This window comes from Podarcis erhardii (genome assembly GCF_964252035.2).
Source record: "Podarcis erhardii genome assembly, chromosome: 7".
Lineage (NCBI taxonomy): Eukaryota > Metazoa > Chordata > Lepidosauria > Squamata > Lacertidae > Podarcis > Podarcis erhardii.
Genome location: NC_138511.1, coordinates 74,655,135 through 74,676,101, shown reverse-complemented (window position 1 = coordinate 74,676,101; position 20,967 = coordinate 74,655,135). Strand labels below are relative to the sequence as shown.

General features: G+C 44.7%; 1 protein-coding gene across 1 annotated transcript in view; it reads left to right on the top strand.

Moving 5' to 3' along the window:
* Positions 1–12,821, top strand: part of LOC309347160 (uncharacterized protein) — a 31,204-nt gene extending 18,383 nt beyond the window's left edge. Inside the window, exons 7-12 of the mRNA XM_081871501.1 lie at positions 3,061–3,201; positions 7,071–7,187; positions 8,082–8,138; positions 9,704–9,883; positions 11,233–11,352; positions 12,255–12,821. Coding sequence (XP_081727627.1) covers positions 3,061–3,201; positions 7,071–7,187; positions 8,082–8,138; positions 9,704–9,883; positions 11,233–11,352; positions 12,255–12,335 — 696 coding nt within the window. The 3' untranslated portion in view covers positions 12,336–12,821. The remainder of the gene's footprint in view (positions 1–3,060; positions 3,202–7,070; positions 7,188–8,081; positions 8,139–9,703; positions 9,884–11,232; positions 11,353–12,254) is intronic.
* Positions 12,822–20,967: the final 8,146 nt, after the last annotated feature.

The following is a 20,967-nucleotide window of genomic DNA, read 5'->3' as shown; positions in this document are numbered from 1 at the left end:
AATTTAACATTTCAAAATTTGACTTCCCTCCCCCTCTTTCTGCAGTTCCTTAAATTTATTTTTTAATGTCTTCTGCATATCCAAATTCATTTAACTCGCTCATTTAATTATCTACTGTAAATAGATACTCTTATAAAACTACAGGATATTACAATAACCCTGCTGATGTTTTTATCTGTTTAGAATTGTAAATATTCAATAAGCCATCTCCATTCTTTTATAAACAATTTGTTATCTTGATTTCTTATTCTTCCAGTAAGTTTTTGCTATTTCTGCACTCAGTGGTACCTCAGATTAAGTACTTAATTCATTCTGGAGGTCCGTACTTAACCTGAAACTGTTTGTAACCCGAAGCACCACTTTAGCTAACGGGGCCTCCTGCTGCTGCCTTGTCGCTGGAGCACGATTTCTGTTCTCACCCTGAAGCAAAGTTCTTAACGTGAAGCACTATTTCTGGGTTAGCGGAGTCTGTAACCTGAAGCGTATGTAACCTGCATATGTAACCTGAGGTACCACTGTATTCCACAAGTATCCATTCTTCCTTTACTGGGACACCTGCTTCTTTCCAGTTGTGGGCAAGTAACATTCTTGCAAGGGCCAAATTCATGGAGGGAGAGCTCTATCAATGGCTACTAACCACAATGGCTATAGTTGGAGGTGGCAAAGCTTCTGAATACCAATGGCTGGAAACCACAGGAGGGGGAAGTGCTCTTGTGCTTGAATCCTGCTCCCACCTGGTTGGCCACTGCAAGAGCAGGATGCTGGACTGGATAGGCCATTGCCCTGATGCAACAGCCTCTTCTTATGTTCTGTTAACTACCTTATACTGAGTCAGATGAGTAGAGACCAGAAGAGACTGCCACTGGTTCTCAAAGGGTTTCCAACAGGGATCTCTCAGCCTTACATGGAGTGGCCAAGGACTGAACCCGGGACAATCTGCATGTATTGCAGGGGGTTGATCCTAGATGATCCTGGGGTTGCTTCCAACTCTACAGATCTATGATTCTATGCAAAGCAGATGGCTCTACCACAATCGGTCCAATTTTGCTTTGCCTCCCAAACTCTAGCTTCTCTCACCCGACCCCATGTCCCTGGTTTCACTTCTGCATTTCTAATGGAAAGTTGGTTGCAACATGACACACAGCTGGCCACATTTTGGGATTGAAGCATGATGCTACGTAAGCCCAAATTACACAAGAGTCCTGAATATAGTGTTGTGCACAAATGAACCTTCTCAATAATTTTACACATTGTTCTTTTCCGGGTAAAGAGGAAGAAGCTTCTAGTTCTGTTGGCTGAGACACACACACACACACACACACACACAGAGAGAGAGAGAGAGAGAGAGAGAGCTGAAACCAGAAGGGTGGGTTCTCTCACGTTTCCTGCAGCTGTGGAACAGGACCTCGGAGTCCCGAAGACCCTTTCTCCTTCCCACAACTGACAAAAACCAGAATGAATAATGCAAAATGCTGTGGGTGGGTGGCAAATCGTGCAAAATAAGGGAGACCCTTATAGAAGTTAAGGTTTCAATGAACTGGAGCAGTGAAAAGAGTGTTGCATCTTAATGTGATGCAGCTGGGATAGTTAAACAGGAGAATAAGCCAGTGTCTGCTCATGTCCCATGGGTATATGTTTGCTTCAATAAACAAGAGCCATTTTCAATCCAGTGCTAGGCCTGTGTAGAGCTTGTGTGAGGCCTGAGGTGGGTGGGGTCTTGTTAGAATAAAGTTATAAACTCAAACAAAAAAGCAGATAGTCCCTTGCTGGCTTGGCCCTCCAAAGCCCAGGGCAAGTGTACCCAGCTACCACCCCCCTTGCACTTTTTGACCTCAAGAGCTGTTCGACAGTGGAACAGACTCCCACAAGAGGTGGTGGACTCTCCTTCCAACCAGCAGAAGTTGGATAGCCATCTGTCCTGGATGCTGTATCTGATATTCCTTCGGGTTGGACTACAGATTCTATGATTATATTCTATGAAACCTGAACTGAGCAAATTCTGCACTATTGCGCAACATCTGTCCGGATCTGCTCTGTAAGCTCCGAGGGGCTCACTTAGGACTTCCTTTTGAGTAGGCACCCATAGGACTGTGCCACCAGCTTCAGTCAAGCTGTGGGACTGGCAGGCAGAAGATAAGGAGCCAAAACTGGTTGCCCTCGATGGCCCTTTTCATTTCTAAGAATAGCTGCCCTTGATGGAGCTTTTCATTTCCAAGAATTGCAAGCTTCTGGATGTGAGCTGCTGTATAGCTCTTTTGTCTCGTGCTAGGGGAAATGTTGCTCTGGGCTCCCTTTCACTTCCCTTTCCCCCCCCCCTTCTTCTTCTTCTTCTTCTTCTTCTTCTTCTTCTTCTTCTTCTTCTTCTTCTTCTGGCTCAGTCCTGCTAGCTAACCAGCAGCCCACTTGGCCAGGACTCCTTTTACATTGATCACAGCATTCCTGGTGTCCTATGACACAATTGGTGCCCCTGGGTGTAATCCAGAAAGAGGTATGGGATCAGCTTGAGGGGGGTGTGTGTGTGTGTGTGTGTGTCAGCATTGGTAGGGTTGGCAAAACAGTGCCTTGGCTGCAGGGGAAGGCAGGTGGGTGGTTTTGCCAAGAGGAGTCTCTGCCCACCCTGTTTGCTTCTTCATTTTGGATCCCAGAGAACTTAAACACCAGCTTGATTACTCCAGTGTCTGGTGTGCAGGATTGCATCCAAGTCAGAGAAATGCAGGTGCCTGGAAACAGAATGGGAGAATTCCAAATCTGCAATATCACAAAGCCTTTATCATTCAGCACCCCCTGCCCTCACCCCAAGCAGAATGAATATCCTGTTTTTGAGCATTAAGAGCAGAAGGATAATGGGCAGTTTGGACTCCCCAGTTTGCTTGGGAGGAGAGTGCTAAGTTCAGTTGATGCTCTTGTTATCACTGCTCTCCATTATTATTATTATTATTATTATTATTATTATTATTATTATTCCAAAAGGGGGCAATAATTCACTGCCCACTCTCCCTCTCTTATTTTCTCTTTCTCCCTTTTGATCTCCTCTTCCTGACACAGTTGCTGTTTTGAAAGTCTACAGAAGCCCACTCCACAAACACCATCATGGATTCAACTCTGACTGCTCCACCATGGCCCTCCTCGAGGGATGAGTCTGATGCTTCTGTGCCAAAATCAGTGAAGAAGTTTTATCGGGGTGAGCCATTGGCACTGGGGGTGAGTACAGAATATAGCGGGTGGGTGGGTGGGGAGATCATATTTGAATATACAGTGGCTAGCTCATGACTGCCTGCCTCCTTTGGCACTTCCTTCCACATACCATATCAGAAGTCCTGCTGTTGTTGTATGAGTTGCTGTCTACACAAAAGTCTGCTTTCTTTTTTCTTTTTGCAATGTAATAAGCTTTATTAATAGTCTTACAATACATTACAGTGGATGTCCGCAACCCGCAGCAGTCGCAACCCGCGTCTGCGCACCCCTGGGTTGCGATTCGGTGCTTCTGCATATGCGCAAAGCGTGATTTAGCGCTTTTGCACATGTGCGACCACCGAAACCCGGAAGTAACCCATTCCAGTATTTCCGGGTTTCAGCAGTCCGCAACCCGAAAAAACACAACCTGAAGCGTCTGCAACCCGAGGTATGACTGTACATATATATAGTATATCTCATAGAGTTGAGATTTCAATCATATACATGCGTGCATGCGTGCACACACAAAACATATACTTGTCTTTTCTTACATAGTTATAAACCTTAAGCTTCAGCTATGTTTATGCTACTTCTTATGCGGTTATTAACAAAGATTATTAACAAAAATTAACGTCTGCTGAGTTCTACGTGACATGCTCACAGGTAAATGGGGATTGGACTGCAGCCTACATGAACATTAAAAAGAAGAAAGATATCGTTTTGACATAAGCCTTCCTTAGGCATATTAATCCTGAGGCAACATAAAAGTTTATAGGGTTCCCCACTCCTGCTTTTTTTTTTTAATTTAATTGAACAAGCAGTGTCTTAAAATACATGCAATACCAGCAAACATAGAAATTATTTAGAGTATACATACAAAAGAACAAAAATAAAGCAAAAAAGAAAAAGGGAGGGGGAGAAAGAAAAAGAAAAGAAAGAAGAATAAAAGTATGAATAGAGTAAAAAACATAGTAATATCTCATATTTCAGTCAGCAAAGAAAAGATACTTCCGACTATACCCATTGTACTAATTTTCAAATAAACTTTTATTTACACAGTTACACAACACTGTTTTTCGTTAACTTAATTTAACTATATCTAACATGTACTTTGGATTACAAGGCTCATTCAATATCTGCCAGAAAACTTTTACTATTGCAGTACCCTTTGAGATATTCCTTAATTATAAACCAACCCTTATTTACTTCTTGTATTGTGTTTCCTCTTACTGAGCCCGTTCTCCTTGCTAATTGTAAGTACTCTATCAATTTGGCTTGCCATTCGATCTTTGAGGGGATGATGTCACTTTTCCGTTCTCTTGCTATTAAAATCCTTGCTGCAGTTGAGGCTTACATGAATAGCCCCACCCCTTCTTTAAACACAGAGATGTGGCACTATTTGGTCTATGTGGTTAAATACACATCGTGCATTTATGGGACAATGCAGCACTGCACTCTTCCCAATCTGATGCATCACTGCATTTTGATATTTTCTTGGAAGCCGCCCAGAGTGGCTGGGGAAGCCCAGTCAGATGGGCGGGGGTATTATTATTATCATCTGAGTGGGCAGGAGAAAACCCCATTGTATTCGTGGGAGTCCCTGCACTGGCTTCCACTAGTGCCATTGTTCTCCCCCCCCCCCCAAAAAAAAATATATCCTGAGAAATGTGGTTTACCTCTCACAGAACAGCATTAGAAACTGAGATATGAAAGCTAGGCGGTAAATGGCACCTTAAACCTAGGTTATGGACGCAAGAATGAAATGCCTAGATGCCTTTTTTATAACAAGAATTCAAAGCCAAAGATGAACTGCAGCTAAAATTTTGTGCTCATTTTTCACATGGTCTAGTACTTCCCCTTCTTCCCACCACCCTGATATTCTTAAGAGAGTCTCTTCCCCAGTCTTCAGAGAGTGCAGTAGCTGGAAGTGGGGAGGCAGAAAAAGCTCCTCCTTTCCTTCCACTTTGCAGTTTTAATCCGATATTTTAGGCACGATACTGTGCCCAGAGCTCAGAAACTGCTCATGCTAATGAAATTCCATGTCACGGAATGCGCCTAGAACAATGGGAGCTTTGAACGCTGTCACAGAACTATAATTCCCTGCACTCTTCAACTTGGCTTCAAATGTATGGTGCTTCTTTATGCCGGAACGAATAATCCTTCCATGTAACGAGTCAATCGAGAACCTGAGTCTGAGAAATGGGCTAGAAAGGTGCTCCACTGCAGTTGCTGTATATGTTGCTTTTAACAATAATAATAATAATAATAATAATAATAATAATAATAATAATAATAATAATAATATAATTCTGCCCTGACCCTGGTACATTTCGTTAAAAGGCCATGCTATGACCACAGTTACAGCTGATGACTGTTCACTGCTGCATAATGAAGCACAAAAGACTTAATGAAGCTTAAAAATACTGAAGGACAGGCAGGGGTCAAACTTAGGTCAAACACTGGTGGGTTTGTAGTGGACCTGTGACCTCAGTAACTGCCCCAGCAATTCAGCCAATGTCTGAGACAGTCCTGTTCCTAATTTGGCAAAGCTTGTAAGAGCGCTCAGCCCTGCCACCCTGGCTATTAGACCAGTGCCTCTGTTTCCGTTTCTGAGCGGAAATTCCCTCCTTATCTTCCTGTCTTTTGCTTCACACAGCCACCAAATGCTTCCCTCCCTCACTTTTTGGCTTTGGGGCAGCTGCTACCAAGGGTGACCCTGCATGATTGGAAATTTGCATCTCCACCACTCCCCTCATCTTCAAGGGTAACATCAGTACAGGGGGTAATTTGAAGCCTGGAGCCAGTGGCTGCCTAAATCATGGGTAGGCAAACTAAGGCCTGGGGGCCGGATCCGGCCCACTCACCTTCTCAATCTGGCCCGTGGATGGTCTGGGAATCAGTGTGTTTTTACATGAGTAGAATATGTCTCTGGGTTATTTGTGGGGCATAGGAATTCATTCATCCCCCCCCCAAAAAAATATAGTCCGGCCCCCCACAAGGTCTGATGGACAGTGGACTGGCAACCTGTGTGTCTTAGTAAGCAACTTGTGACATTTTAAGGGTTTAGGATACCCCCTAAAAACCCAGTCTGGAATGAGTTGGCTCTGCCTGCCATTGGCTCTGTGCAAGGTTGGAATAGATGACTTTCACACTCCCTTCCAACTCTACGATTCTGTGATCCTGCCTTCACCTGCTGTGGCCTTTCCACCTTCTGCCCTACCAACCACCTACCAACCACCACACCCCAGAGCTGTCCCCATGAGCCTGTTTATTTGCCTTCCCCTGTCTGATGTTTGAACTGCAACCACCAGGAAGTCCAAAAAATCTACTGCCTGTCTCCTCAGACTGAGTTCAGAGGGACTTCCTCCCAAGTAAGTGCATTGAGGATTGCAGACTTTGGTCCTGCTTTCTCTGGCCATGAACTGTAGGTGGCTCCTTTAAGCATTTCTGTTTTGTTCCAAAGACTCAAGACTACCTTACACGTTATGTTAAGTTTATCCAGTGGCAAACTTTGGCCTTTAAAATTTCAGTGTCACCCTGTGCGATGCTAAAATTCAGCTCCCTGCTGCCTCTCATCTTCCATGGCTTGTTATTGTTGCAGCATCCTTTGCGGGCTGCCTCTGGTTTGGCCCTTGGAAGCTCTCAGTTGTAGATATGTGATGATTATAAGGATATTGCTGGAGTCCATTGATGTTTATAGGCACCCTGTAGGTTAGTTATCCTATGGGCAGACAAGCAGGTAGCATTCACAAAGAAGAAGAAGATTCACACCTCTTCTGCACCCCTTGGAGAAGGCATTCATGCCAGAAAAACATCAAGATCTGAAGTGATCTTTATTTGCTCTGTGGGTAGAAAGTGTGGTGATGCTAAAACCTGGTTTTATGTTTTCTTTGCAGATCACACAGATCTTCCTCGGAATCACGCACATTGCATTTGGAGTTGTATTTAACCTAATGGGCGATCACAGAGGATCTTACATTGCTATAGAACAACCACTCTGGGCTGGAATCTTGGTAATTCTACATATAATATCTCTCTGTGTTAAAAAACCCCAGCAACCTAAAAAAGCAAAACAGTTCCTTCAGGATTCACCCGAGAGTAAGGCAGAGATGAAAATATCAGTGACTACATTATTACATGAGCACTGTTCCACAGCATTTGATATTTTCATTTACATATTCATTCAAAATAAATTGGGTTTATGAAGCAATTCTATATCTTCCCACCACACTGATGAAGAATTCTATGAAACAGTAGTCAATATCCGGAATCACTGTTATTCACTTCATTTAAAGGTTTTCAGAGACTTTGAGACTAAAGATTTCATTTTGGACTTGTTATGGTTTGAAGGAATTCTATAAAAGATTGACTAATGCGTATGTACATGGTCATTGTGTTGCCTAGACATTGCTGACGTTCTCTTTGCAACACAGGGGTTTGTTTGGTTACTTACATCTTGCTTTCTAGGCAGGGACCCTATGAAGAAGCAGGCAGTGGCATCTGGTGCTCCACCCTCTCCCACTCCCTGTTGTTTGGTCCAATGAGACAGGTAGGGGAACTAGCCGGATGCAGCAGTGGTGAGGAGGAGGAGGTCCAGGGGCCTTGTTCCGACATGACCCCTGCTAAGATAAGAGCTCTTGGCAGATGCCTGAACTTGCCAATGCTTGATGCCAGCTATTGATGCCTGCTGTGTAAGGCATCAATAGTGTGCTGAGTTAGAGGCAGAGAGAGATTGGAAAAGGCCCACAATGGGGAACTGCAAACTACAAGAGCCTCCCTGCCACAGTGATTAGTGTGTTACACTAAGACTGGGAAACTGTGGTTTGCATTCAACTTACCTTCTACATATGAGAAAATGCCTTGTAATCTTGTTCATTGTTTCTGCCTTCCTCTCCCATGTCTTACAGTACATCATTTCGGGATCTCTGTCTGTGGCAGCTGCCAGGAACCCCAAAGTGCCAATGGTAACTAATTTGTTTTTGGGCACACCCATTTGTGTGACATGATGGGAGGTGAAGCACACAGTTGGTGACGTCTTCTGCTAGCCATTTAAGGCTCCCTCCTGGAATTCCTGGTCTGAAGCTATCGTGCCCAACCTCATGCGTTTTCCCCGAGGAAGTTCTGTGGATTACTTTATGAGGTTTAGAATCTTGGCTCAGGCCAAGCGTCAGATTGGATTGACACAACGTTAGAAACGGAGAGGAAATTTGATTCAGTATGCACCAAAAGCTGAATGTATAAAATCGGCACTTTCTGAAATGATATGCATTTGAAAGCTACAGAGATCCTTTTAAATCTGCACTTAGTTGAATTTTGCAATGCGCTTCTCCAACCACCCAGTGTTTACGAAAATGCATTTCTTAGGAGAATGTGCATAAAGATGAAGATATTAGGACATTATCAGCTTTTCAATCGCAAACAATGATTTCCCTCTACTCCATATTTTGGGTTCAACTACACACTTAAAAAACGAAATCCTGCCCCGATCTCAGACAACTCATAGCTGGTCAGCTGCAGCTGGTTAGAATCTGATAGTTTTTAACATTTTTTTTTTTAAAAAAATTGTGGGATATTTCCAAAGCAAATGATATTTACCCATATAAGTCCAAAGCTGAAATGGGTGCTATTGTCCCACAATGGAACCTGCCCTCCCCACCTCATGTGAAACTCAAGGGGTGGGGCTCTGCATCAGTGTATTGCAACACCATAGGATGTCCCCAGAAGCCCCATCTGTGTCCTGTTCTGGGCGCCACAATTTAAGAAGGATATTGACAAGCTGGGACATGTGCAGAGGAGGGCAACCAAGATGATCAAGGGTCTGGAAACCAAGTCTTTTGAGGGAGTTGGGTGTGTTTAGTCTGGATAAGAGGAGATATAATACCAGGCAGATTGTTGTTTAGTCATTTAGTCGTGTCCGACTCTTCGTGACCCCATGGACCATAGCACGCCAGGCATTCCTGTCTTCCACTGCCTCCTGCAGTTTGGTCAGACTCATGCTGGTAGCTTCGAGAACACTGTCCAACCAGCTCATCCTCTGTCATCCTCTTCTCCTTGTGCCCTCAATCTTTCCCAACATCAGGGTCTTTTCCAGGGAGTCTTCTCTTCTCATGAGGTGGCCAAAGTATTGGATCCTCTCAGGGCTATTGTCACCATTGTAGAGGTCAACAGAGCTAGAATTGCTTAATGCAGGCAACCTAAGGTCCAGGGGCCCGATGCCGCCCAATCGCCTTTTAAATCCGGCCCGCGGATTGTCCGGGAATCAGTGTGTTGTTACATGAGTAGAATGTGTCCTTTTATTTAAAATGCATCTCTGGGTTATTTGTGGGGCCTGCTTGGTGTTTTTACATGAGTAGAATGTATGCTTTTATTTAAAATGCATCTCTGGGTTATTTGTGGGGGATAGGAATTCGTTCTCTTTCCCCCCGCAAAATATAGTCTGGCCCACCACATGGTCTGAGGGACTCTTGGCTTAATGAAATAATGTTATATCATTGCTTAATGAAATAATGTTATATGTCACCATTTTTAGGTGAAAGGCATGCTTGGAATGAACGTGGTGAGTTCTGTGGCAGCCGGCATTGGAATTGTGTCGCTCTGTTTCCAATTGGAATTTTACACACCAGGATGGGAAGCAGAATACTTTTGCCATTATGAGTATTCAGGCAATACTACACTGTCAGAGTGCATTAAAGCTCACATACTCCCTTGGGTAAGTGCAGGTCTCACCAATACTGAGGGTGCTACCAAACCATTGTTATTTGGGGGCAATATTCCAGGAGCACCCCGGCCAATTGAGGTTGTACCATTAAAGTGGATTTAGAGTTCACAGGCCACAAACCCACTTCCTCCAAAGATGATATTTTGCAAGAAGGAAAGCAATGGATAAACGTACTGGGAAGTGTGGGGAAACACTTGCTTGAGGCAAAGTTTGAGTGAATGTTGAATAAATGACCAACATTGTCCAATCTCCCTGCAAAGGGAGGAGGAGGGACACAAAACAGGGTGAAACAGTGTGCCTTAGCTCCTGGAGGGTCCTGTCCGTGAAGAGAGGAAGTAATTTGTGTCACTAATATAATCTCTCGTAATCATTAGCAGAGGTTAAACTAGGCTTTCTTTCACCCAGGTCAAAGACCCAGTTTGGCACACACAGACCCCACATGCATTTGTTTACACACAAAGGCTGGGAACCTCTGGTGGCTTCAAAAAACCTGGCTCACCGCCCTGTAGCTACAGCACTGGCTTTGAAATAACCAGAACAACAGATGGGGAATAGTGATTACTTTGATCTTGGAATTACGTACGTTTGGTGCATTTTGCATTGTCCCAGCGACACTTAAGCAATTGCAACCCTTGTGGGTTCTTGAGGTAGGCAGCCAAGTTAGGCAGCCAAGTTAGTTTGCTGCCCCCTGGTGTCCGGGGGCACTGGGTATCTGTGTGCATTATTATTTTTGCTCTTGTATCCCACCTGATCACTAATAATAATAATAATAATAATAATAATAATAATAATAATTTATTATTTATACCCCGCCCATCTGACTGGGTTTCCCAAGCCACTCTGGGCGGCTTCCAACAAAACACTAAAATACAACAACCTATTAAACATTAAAAGCTTCCCTAAACAGGGCTGCCTTCAGAAGTCTTCTAAAAGTTTGGTAGTTATTTTTCTCTTTGACATCTGGTGGGAGAGCATTCCACAGGGTGGGTGCCACTACCGAGAAAGCCTTTTGCCTGGTTCCCTGTAACTTGGCTTCTCACAGGGAGGGAACCATCTGAAGGCCATCGGCGCTGGACCTCAGTGTCCGGGCAGAACGATGGAGGTGGAGACACTCCTTCAGGTCTCCAAGGAGCTCGAGGTGGTCTACATTCTTGCAACAACCCTGTGGGGTTGAAGGGCTGGGCTGAAAGAGATGACTTGCCCAAAGGCACCTGGCAAGTGGGGATTTGAACCCTGAACTGCCAGGTCCTAGCCTGAGACTTTTTGAAATACTCCTATAGACAAGCATACACCTTGCTGGAGGGTAATTCCCTTTGCTGGGCTCTCTGCTTCATCGACAGAACATGTTGTATGGAATCCTGGCTGTCTTCCTGGTATTCAACATCCTTGAGTTTTGCATCGCTATCTCCACCGCTGCGTTCGGGTGCAAGACTGTTTGCCAGGACAACTACACTGAAATGGTAACATTGAAAAGAGAGTGGGGTTTGGTAACCAGAGCAAGCAAAGAGATTCAGGGACAGGGGCCTAAAATAAGGGGTATTGTAGAATAACGATATTTCACATTGGGGCTGGAAGTCTGCCACTAAAACTCTTAGCTCATTTCCTGAAATATACTCAGTCCTGCAGTGAATTTACAAGCTCTTTATTGCAGCTTGTCAAACAGTGATTGAATTGCCCCCCAAACCTCAGGCTTTTATATACATTATTTACACAACGAGTCCCGTCTGATTGGCTGATTCTGCTTCCCTCCTGGAGCCTGATTGGTCTTTTCCTGTAGGCCAATCAGTTGTTGCATTCTACAATCCTACCAGCCTAATAGGCTGATTAACTTCTTCCTGGAGCCTGATTGGTCTTCTCCTGCAAGCCAATCAGTTGTTGCATTCTACAATCCTACTTGCCTATTGTTCTAGGATCCAAGCTTAGTACATAACAGCTCCTAAGCTCCCATTGCAGGGTGAAACAGATGTATCCAGCTAGAAAGAATTGGTTTGCTGTCAGCACTATGGATTAGAAAACCACCTAGCTGCACCATCAGGATCCTGAAATACCTGGGGAGCCTCCAAGGATGCAAAAGGCTTCCTGCTGCAGATGGTTACCTTGAAGGCAGCTGAAACAGTGATGGAGCTGAGGGCTGAGCTAGCAGACTCACCCTGACAGCCTCCCTAGGTGCTAATTGTGGGTGGAAGGGCTGTGGCTCAGTGATATAGCATCTGCTTTGCATCTAGGAGGTCCCAAGTCCAACCCCCCACAGCCCCTCCCTTATTTATCAAGAACCAAACTTTGTTGTTGTTATTCAGAAGCTGAGCATCACAGTAAATGCACAGCAAGGCTGATTTTACTCCTGGGGTGTTCTTTTCTGCAGGTTGTGGTGGTTTACCAGAATGCGACCCCAGGCGATGCTCTTGGTCTTCCAGCTGCTTGCAAGGATCCCGATTCCCCCTGATTTGCTTCCTGTTCCACCCTTCTTGACTGCCATCTCCTTCTGCAAAGTCAAGGCGAAAAAGGATAAATGTGTACTTATACGCCAAGCAGCTTTTCTGGCTGGACCAAGATTGTCTTTGTAACCAGAGGAATACAATGGAACTATTTTGATAATGCGGCGTGGACATTTCTTTTTGGATAGAAGGGCAGCTTTATAACTTTGAACTGACCTTTTAAAAGTAGATCAGATAAGAAACCAGTCAATGGGAGCCCTTAAAACAAATGGGGTCATTTTTAACATATACAGTAGTAAGGATTTTCAAAACAAACTATAGTGAATGTTGCATTGCCTAACTATCCATCACCTGAGGAGAAGAAGAAGAAGAAGAAAGATTGCAAATAAGATGTGGGCTGATTGGATGAGTAAATATCATTGAAATTGCACTAGATATCTTGCAGCAAGATATGAATGGAAAAAGGAAATATTATACAAACGTATTATGCTTTGTTCACTGTTTCTGGTCTTCTGTTTTCAGATAGCTTTGTGTGTTCCCAGCATCTAACACAGGGTTTCTGACATGCTAGAACAGAGGTGTGGAAGCTCTGGTCTGTAGGCTGATGTGGCCCACCAGAGCTTTGAATCTGGCCCTCAGGACTTTCCCCAGGCTACTCCTCCCCTCTTCTCTTCCTACATCACCCTCAGCTTCAGCCCAGCCTTGCAGAGTGTTTTTGTCTGGCTGGAATGTGACAGCAGGGGTTGGCAAGGCTTACCGGGCATGGGCCAGATCACTCTCGCGAAGATCCTCCATGGGCCGGACCGGTGCAGCGCGACACCAGAAATCGTGTCTGCGCATGTCCGTGGCACCGGAAATCACTTCTGCACATGCCCAGACATGAAAACTGTGCCTGCCCAGAAGCGATTTTCGGCATCTGGGCATAGGCAGAAGCGATTTCTGGTGCCATGGACATGTGCAGACATGATTTCCAGTGTCTGGGCATGAGCAGAAGTGATTTCCGGAGCCGTGGAAGAGAGTCCCCACGCCACGCTGCACCGGTTTAGTGCAGCGCGTGGAGACTCGCCGAGCGGGCAGCTCAGTTTGGGGGCAGCTCATGGGCCGGTTAAGCTACCCTCATGGGCCACTTCTGGTCCATGGGCCTTAGGTTGCTGACCTCTGCCTTGGAGCTTTGTTATTGCCTCTGTGTGATCCCGTCTGCACTATGTATTTAATGGAGCATAGTAGCACTTTGTAGCCTGCTAACACCATGCAAATATATTGTTCCCGAAGTTGGGTGCCCCTCTCTCTGCCTAGCAGTGGCAAAAGCCCATGGGGCCCAGGCACCCACACAGGGTCTATGTCCCTTTGGAGAATGGAAGATGCAACAGAGACCATTGTGGCTTTAAGAAATTTGCTTCATTCACCTATTTACACCTTCAGTGTGCATGGAGCCAGTCCCGCTCTTATGGCACAGTCATTCCAAGAGGCATCAGTGTAATCTGACTGCAGCCAGCCTCTCCCATGATCGACCTCTGCTCTCCCTACCCCTTCTTCTTCCCCCAAACCCTCTCCCCTCCCCTAGAGCGGTTACCCAGGCCACCTCCCAAATCCCCAGTCTCTGTTCACACCTGGAGCAAGAGGGGAAGGAATTTCCTTGTATTGTTAATGTCCCTCAATTGCTCCCTATCATTTATAGCTAAGCCACAGGAATTCCTTTGCAGCTTGCATTCTCCTTTCATATCACAAATAACCAAAATCACAGATTTGGTCTTGCACAGTCAACCCTTCCTGTGAGTCCTCGCTGGAGCACCCCTGCCCTTGAGGGAGGCCCAGCTGGGGCTCGACTGTCCAGATTAGGAGCCCTAATTTGCACAGGTGGTGGCTAGGGAGACATCCAGCCCCATCTGCTTGGGGCAGGTACAAAGTAGTCAGAGAGGATAAGGATGATGGCCCAAATGCTGTTGAGGTTCCCTATGGCTGGATCTAGTGCTGTATGTGGGTGAAGTTCTAGTGGGGGAATTGTGTCTTTGGAATTGTTCCTTTTGTGGGAATGTTCTGGGGTGCAGAAGAGGATATATTGACTAATTATATCCTTATCCAACTTGTACTAACAAGTTCCCAAAATATCAGCAGAGTTTATAGACATTCCCCTTTAAGTTCGCAACGGTAACGCTTGCACAGGTTCGCTAGAACCTCTATAATAATTACTCTGGTAATTTCCCCTTTGTTCCCTCTTAAAATACAAGACACGACACAGTCTTTATAAAAGTATAAAAGAGTTTACTCACGTTCTGTTCACAATATGATCCCAGAAGGTAGGCAGGCTTAAAAAGGTTACATGCAGTTAGAATCTATCTTGTAGCAAGATAGTACTGTCCTCTCTTGGCTGAGAGCCAAGAGGGCATGTTGCTCCTTCAGAAGATGAAGATGGCAGAGAGGCAAGAGGCAAGAGGCAAGAGAGAGTGGCTGCCTGCCCTGTGCTTTTATCATTACCTGCACAGGTGAGGCCACACCCACCTCTGGTCACATGTGGAGGAAGTCCGTCCCCAGGAAGTTTACCTGCTTGCTGGACAGACATCCCTCCCCATGTTCTAACATGTACACTCTAGGAATGTTGTCATTGACTGCTCCTGTGTTTACATCCCACATACCCCTTCTCAGGCAATACAACATTATACAAAACATAAACAACTTTATTCAACCACCCAGAGTCCCAGCTTGACACGTAGATTCTGGAAACTCTCTCTTGGTAGGGGTTTCGTCAGGATGTCAGCAGTCATCTCTTGGGTGCTGCAGTAGGATAGTTCCACAAGTCCATCCTGGATCATCTGGCGTATGTAGTGGTACTTAACCCCAATGTGTTTTGTTCTGGCCAGGAACTTCTCACTCTGCGTCAGCTTCAGGCAACTTTGATTGTCCTCTAGCAAGCTGACAGGCCCTTTTCTCACCAACCCAAAGTCCTTTATGAGTTGATCAAGCCAGGCGATCTCTCTGCAGGCTTCTGTTGCTGCAACGTATTCTGATTCTGTGGAAGATAATGCTACACAGCTCTGTTTATAACTGCCCCATGAAACAGGTCCATCACCAAACATGAAAACATGACCACTTGTTGATTTATAATCAGCATTATCCCCAGCCCAATCCGCATCAGTATACCCAACCAACTTAGGGTCTCTGACGGCTGGTAACCTTAATTTACAATTCATGGTACCCTTCAAATATCGCACCACCCTCTTTACACCTGCCCAATCATGCTCAGTGGGAGAATTCACTTTTCTGCTAAGAATCCCCACAGCATTAGCTAAGTCAGGTCTACATGTGGTAACTAAATACAAAAGTTTACCAATCGCCGACCTGTAGTCATTGTTGTCTGGCAACTGCTTCGAATCCTGCTGATTCTTCAGGAAGTCAGTAGCCATCGGTGTAGCAACTGGATGTGCGTCTTGCATCTGCATGTGCTCAATTAGCTCGTGGATCTTCTGTCTTTGGCTGAGAAGAAATGAGCCGTCCTCTTCTCTTTCCACCTGGATCCCGAGGTAGTACTGGACATCTCCTAGCTCCTTGACCTCCACCTCTTTGCTAAGGTGTTTTACTATCTGTGTATAGTCTTTCTCACTTGCTGTGGCAATAATCAGGTCATCGACAAAAGCTAAGATATATGAGAATTGTCCATTATTTGACTTACTGTACAAGCACTTGTCAGCGTCGCCTTGCTTGTACCCAAGTTGCGTCAGCATTTTATGCAACTTCTGGTTCCAGGCTCTAGCAGCCTGTTTAAGTCCATAAAGTCCTTTCTGCAGTTTGCACACTAAATGTGCCTCATGTGGTTTCACAAAACCTTTGGGCTGTTTCATATAAATTTCTTCAGAAATCTGCCCATGTAGAAAAGCGGTAGCAATGTCTATGTGTTTCACTCTCATTTTCTTGGAGGCTGCAATGCTTAGAAGCATTCTTACGCTGCTGTACCTCACGGTTGGTGCAAAAACTTCATCATAGTCTTCACCAAAACGCTGTGAAAATCCCTGTGCTACAAGTCTAGCTTTGTAGCGCTGCACTTCTCCTTCTGACCCCTTCTTAACCTTGAAAACCCATTTACTGCCAATGGCCTTCTTACCGGGAGGCAGCTCAGTGAGTGTCCAGGTCTTGTTCTGATGCAGTGCATCCATCTCCTCCTGCGCGGCCTTCCTCCAGAGACTGGCTTCTGCAGCTGGCATCTCCTGTATCTCTTCCCAAGTGGAAGGTTCTTGTGGAAACGCCGACCCTGCAAAGTAGGACAACCGTAATGGTGGGACACCTTTGTTGGTTCTGGACGAGCGCCTGACCTCTGGTTCTGCGACCGCATCAGCTTCCTCATCCTCCTCCAACGCAGGCATGTCCCCATCTGAGTCCTCATCTTCGTCTCTGGTGCCGCCAGGGTTCTGGTCCTCTGCGTCTTCTGGTGCGTCGCCTGTAGGGGGCGCTGTAACACTCGAAGGCAGATTAGTACTTTGTGGGGTCTCAAAAGGGAAATATACAAACTCTTGAGTCCTTTCTGACTCATCTGAAGAATCCACAACAGTGTTCTTAGTGTCTACCTTTCCATATTCATCAACATAAACCGCATGGTATGCATTTGTCTTACCAGTTTGTAAGTCCATAATTCTATATCCTTTGCCTCCAGAGGCGTATCCCACAAGGATACCTGCTTTTGCCCTGGAGTCAAGCTTGTGTCTGTGTTCCTTGGGCACGTGGAAGTAACACGGACTTCCAAACACACGTATGTGCGACAGATTGGGAGCTTTCCCATGCCAAAGTTCAAATGGTGTGCGCTCTGCACCTTTAGTTGGCAGTCTATTCTGCAAATAGACCGATGTGTACACTCCTTCGGCCCACAGCTTCTGTGGCAAACATGCATCCTTTAGCATGCACCTTGTCATGTCCATAATGGACCTAAACTTTCTCTCAGCTATGGCATTCTGCTGTGGTGTGTAAGGAATTGTGGTTACATGTGCAATTCCTTCCTTGGCCAGGAGAGCCTGCATTTCATTTGAGCAGTACTCACCTCCATTGTCGCTCATTAGCACAGCTGGAGCTCTTTGGAATTTATTCTTGACCATGGCAATGTATTCCTGGAGCTTGTCCACTGTCTCACTCTTCTCTTTGAGGAAATACACAACACAAAATCTTGAAAAGTCATCCAGAAATATTAAAATATATCTATTCTTTCCCAGTGAGGGAACACTCATGGGTCCACATATGTCAGTGTGCACTATGTCAAGCACTTTGTTGCTTCTTTGTTCTGCACAACGTGGAAATGAAGGTTTTACAGCCTTCTCAGTAATACAGCTTATGCACTTTGCTGGAGCTTTGTTGCTCTGCTTTACCTGCAAACCTCTTACAAGATCTCTTTTCTGTAGATCCAGAATGACGTTGGTGTCTCTATGTCCAAGCCTTCTGTGCCATAGGTCCAGATCTGCTTCATCCTTCTGGCTGGAATGTGCCACTTTTGCAGACTGATTCTCTGAAAGATCAAGCTCATATACACCATTGATTAGCTCTGCTTGAGCAAACACTTTGCCATTTCTAGTCACCTTGCATTCTCCATTTCCAAATGTGATCTGGAAACCTTTCTTGTCCAGTGTGGACACGCTGATTAAATTGCAGCTCAGCTCTGGTACATACAAAACTCTAGAGATTGTGTTCTCAATGCATTCATTATTTATATTGCATTTCAGCCTCATGGAACCTGCACCTTTTGCTTTAACAATGTTGCCATCTGCAATTTCAATTTCAGATCCTTCTTCATCATTTATCTCATTAAAATAGTCCTCTTTATATGAAAAATGTGAGCTGGCACCTGAATCAATTATCCATTTATTACGTCTATTTTCACAATTCTGGACAGCTAAATTCCTTTCTTGCAGTAGCCATGTGCATTCGCATTTCCCCTTCTTTTCCCCTTTTGGCTGAAAGGGGTGGGGTTTCTTGGCTTTAGGAGCCTTGCAATTCTTTGCAATGTGTCCTTCTTTGTTACAATTGAAACAAATCACTTTCTTAGGCATCTCTTTGGACTTTGTAAATTGCCTAGATGCATAACTACTGTCTTTGCTTCTAGCATTTCTCACTGGAGATTCGGCTCTATCTCTGCATTCTTCTTTTAAATAACCAATCAAGTCTTTAAAAGTCAGACCTTGTCTATGATCCATCAAACTTACAAATGCGCTAAAGCGTGGTCCAAGTGATGACAACAAAAATGCTATCTTTGTATCTTCATCAAAAGCTTTGGGAGTCAAATCAATTCTCTGAATAATCTCAGTAAACTTGTTGATGTGCTCTGTGAATTCCTCTTTTGAATTCATCCTCACTCTGGTTAATTTACACACCAAGTTTCTGAAGCAGTTTATGCTAGATTCTCCATACACGCGCTCAATATCTCTTAAGATTTGAGATGCATCATCTGTAGTATTTATTAATGATAGCTGCTCATCACGAAGTCCACTCAAAATTATGTGTCTAGCTTCGCTGTTCATGCGTTTCCAAGCACTTATCTTGGCTAAAGCTTCCTCAGACGATCCCATAGGTTGAGGGTTTAAAGCTTCCAAAATGTGCTTATAATCTAAACATGCTATCAAGCGCTGCTTCCAGTGTATGAAATTGTGTTCATTCAGCACAGGCATTCCTAGCTTTGCATCACTATCAAAAGCTGCTCTAGCCATCTTAAAATCCAAAAATTTGAAAAATTCTTCAAAATTTCAAAATTTCTCAAAATTTTAAAATCAAAATCTCAAAAATCTCAAAATACAAAACAATTCTTCACTGCCTTGGGTCACTGTGAACTCTGAGGGAAGGGGGGGGGTTGCTTAATCCCCACTGCACAATGGAACAAAGGACCATGTGCTTACCAGGAAGTTAACTCAGAAAAATACTACTCAATTCAAAATCACAATCCAACGCAATCCTTCAAAAATACGCAGAAATATACAATACTGGGCCCAATAACCCTTTGTGGGAATGTTCTGGGGTGCAGAAGAGGATATATTGACTAATTATATCCTTATCCAACTTGTACTAACAAGTTCCCAAAATATCAGCAGAGTTTATAGACATTCCCCTTTAAGTTCGCAACGGTAACGCTTGCACAGGTTCGCTAGAACCTCTATAATAATTACTCTGGTAATTTCCCCTTTGTTCCCTCTTAAAATACAAGACACGACACAGTCTTTATAAAAGTATAAAAGAGTTTACTCACGTTCTGTTCACAATATGATCCCAGAAGGTAGGCAGGCTTAAAAAGGTTACATGCAGTTAGAATCTATCTTGTAGCAAGATAGTACTGTCCTCTCTTGGCTGAGAGCCAAGAGGGCATGTTGCTCCTTCAGAAGATGAAGATGGCAGAGAGGCAAGAGGCAAGAGGCAAGAGGCAAGAGGCAAGAGAGAGTGGCTGCCTGCCCTGTGCTTTTATCATTACCTGCACAGGTGAGGCCACACCCACCTCTGGTCACATGTGGAGGAAGTCCGTCCCCAGGAAGTTTACCTGCTTGCTGGACAGACATCCCTCCCCATGTTCTAACATGTACACTCTAGGAATGTTGTCATTGACTGCTCCTGTGTTTACATCCCACACCTTTGGGGTTATTTCTCAGTGTTATAGGGTTTTTTATTGCTGTTTAAGAAGGTTTACTGTTTGTGTTTTGTTTTTCAGATAAAAATACCTTTCCCCTCATATATTTTCTACCTTTTAAAGAACCTGCAGTGTTAACTGGCAAAACACCTAGCATTTATTAATTTCTAGGGCTTGCCCTAAATCTATAACAATATGGTAAACAAGATTCAGAAATTGGTCCCCAGATGCATGTTTGGGTCTGAGCTACAGTTCCCAGAGGGGTTTAAGCATCCATGCCTCATCCCAGAGAGCAGTGGTTAGGAGCTGTGTTGCCCACCCTCCTTGAGTGCCTTTGCCTGGCTCACAACATATCTGATTGTAATAATTTCTGTAGCTTGACTGGATGGAGGACGAGGAAAGGGAGGTGTATGTGCACATGGAAAGCTCCAGCATTTGCAGGGCCACAAGGAAGTCTGCCCATTTTTGTGTCTGGCCCCGCCCACGATGGGCAGGAGGCCCCTGGAAGATTCCCCACCATGAAATGCAGCCCCCAGGCTGAATAACATTGTGGGCTAAGTCCTAAGAACCAAACTGAGGTGGCTGTGCGGGAGCTTAGTAAATATTTTCTAAACATGTCCTCGGTAGGTATGTTGACATGCCAGTCGTGCCATTCTCTCTCCATGATTCTAAAATAATGTGGCAGATTTGGCTTAGGAAATCTATTTAACTTATCCATGCATTCAGGACAGATCCTGAAGCTGAGGTTCCAATACTTTGTCCACCTCATGAGAAGAGAAGACTCCCTGGAAAAGACCCTGATGTTGGGAAAGATGGAGGGCACAAGGAGAAGGGGACAACAGAGGACGAGATGGTTGGACAGTGTTCTCGAAGCTACCAGAATGAGTTTGAACAAACTGTGGGAGGCAGTGGAGGACAGGAATGCCTGGCGTGCTCTGGTCCATGGGGTCACGAAGAGTCGGGCACGACTAAATGACTAAACAACAACAACAACAACAACAACATGCACTTAAATAGGGTGAATAAGTTGCTATTACCAATAACTGTTAACGTTGGGA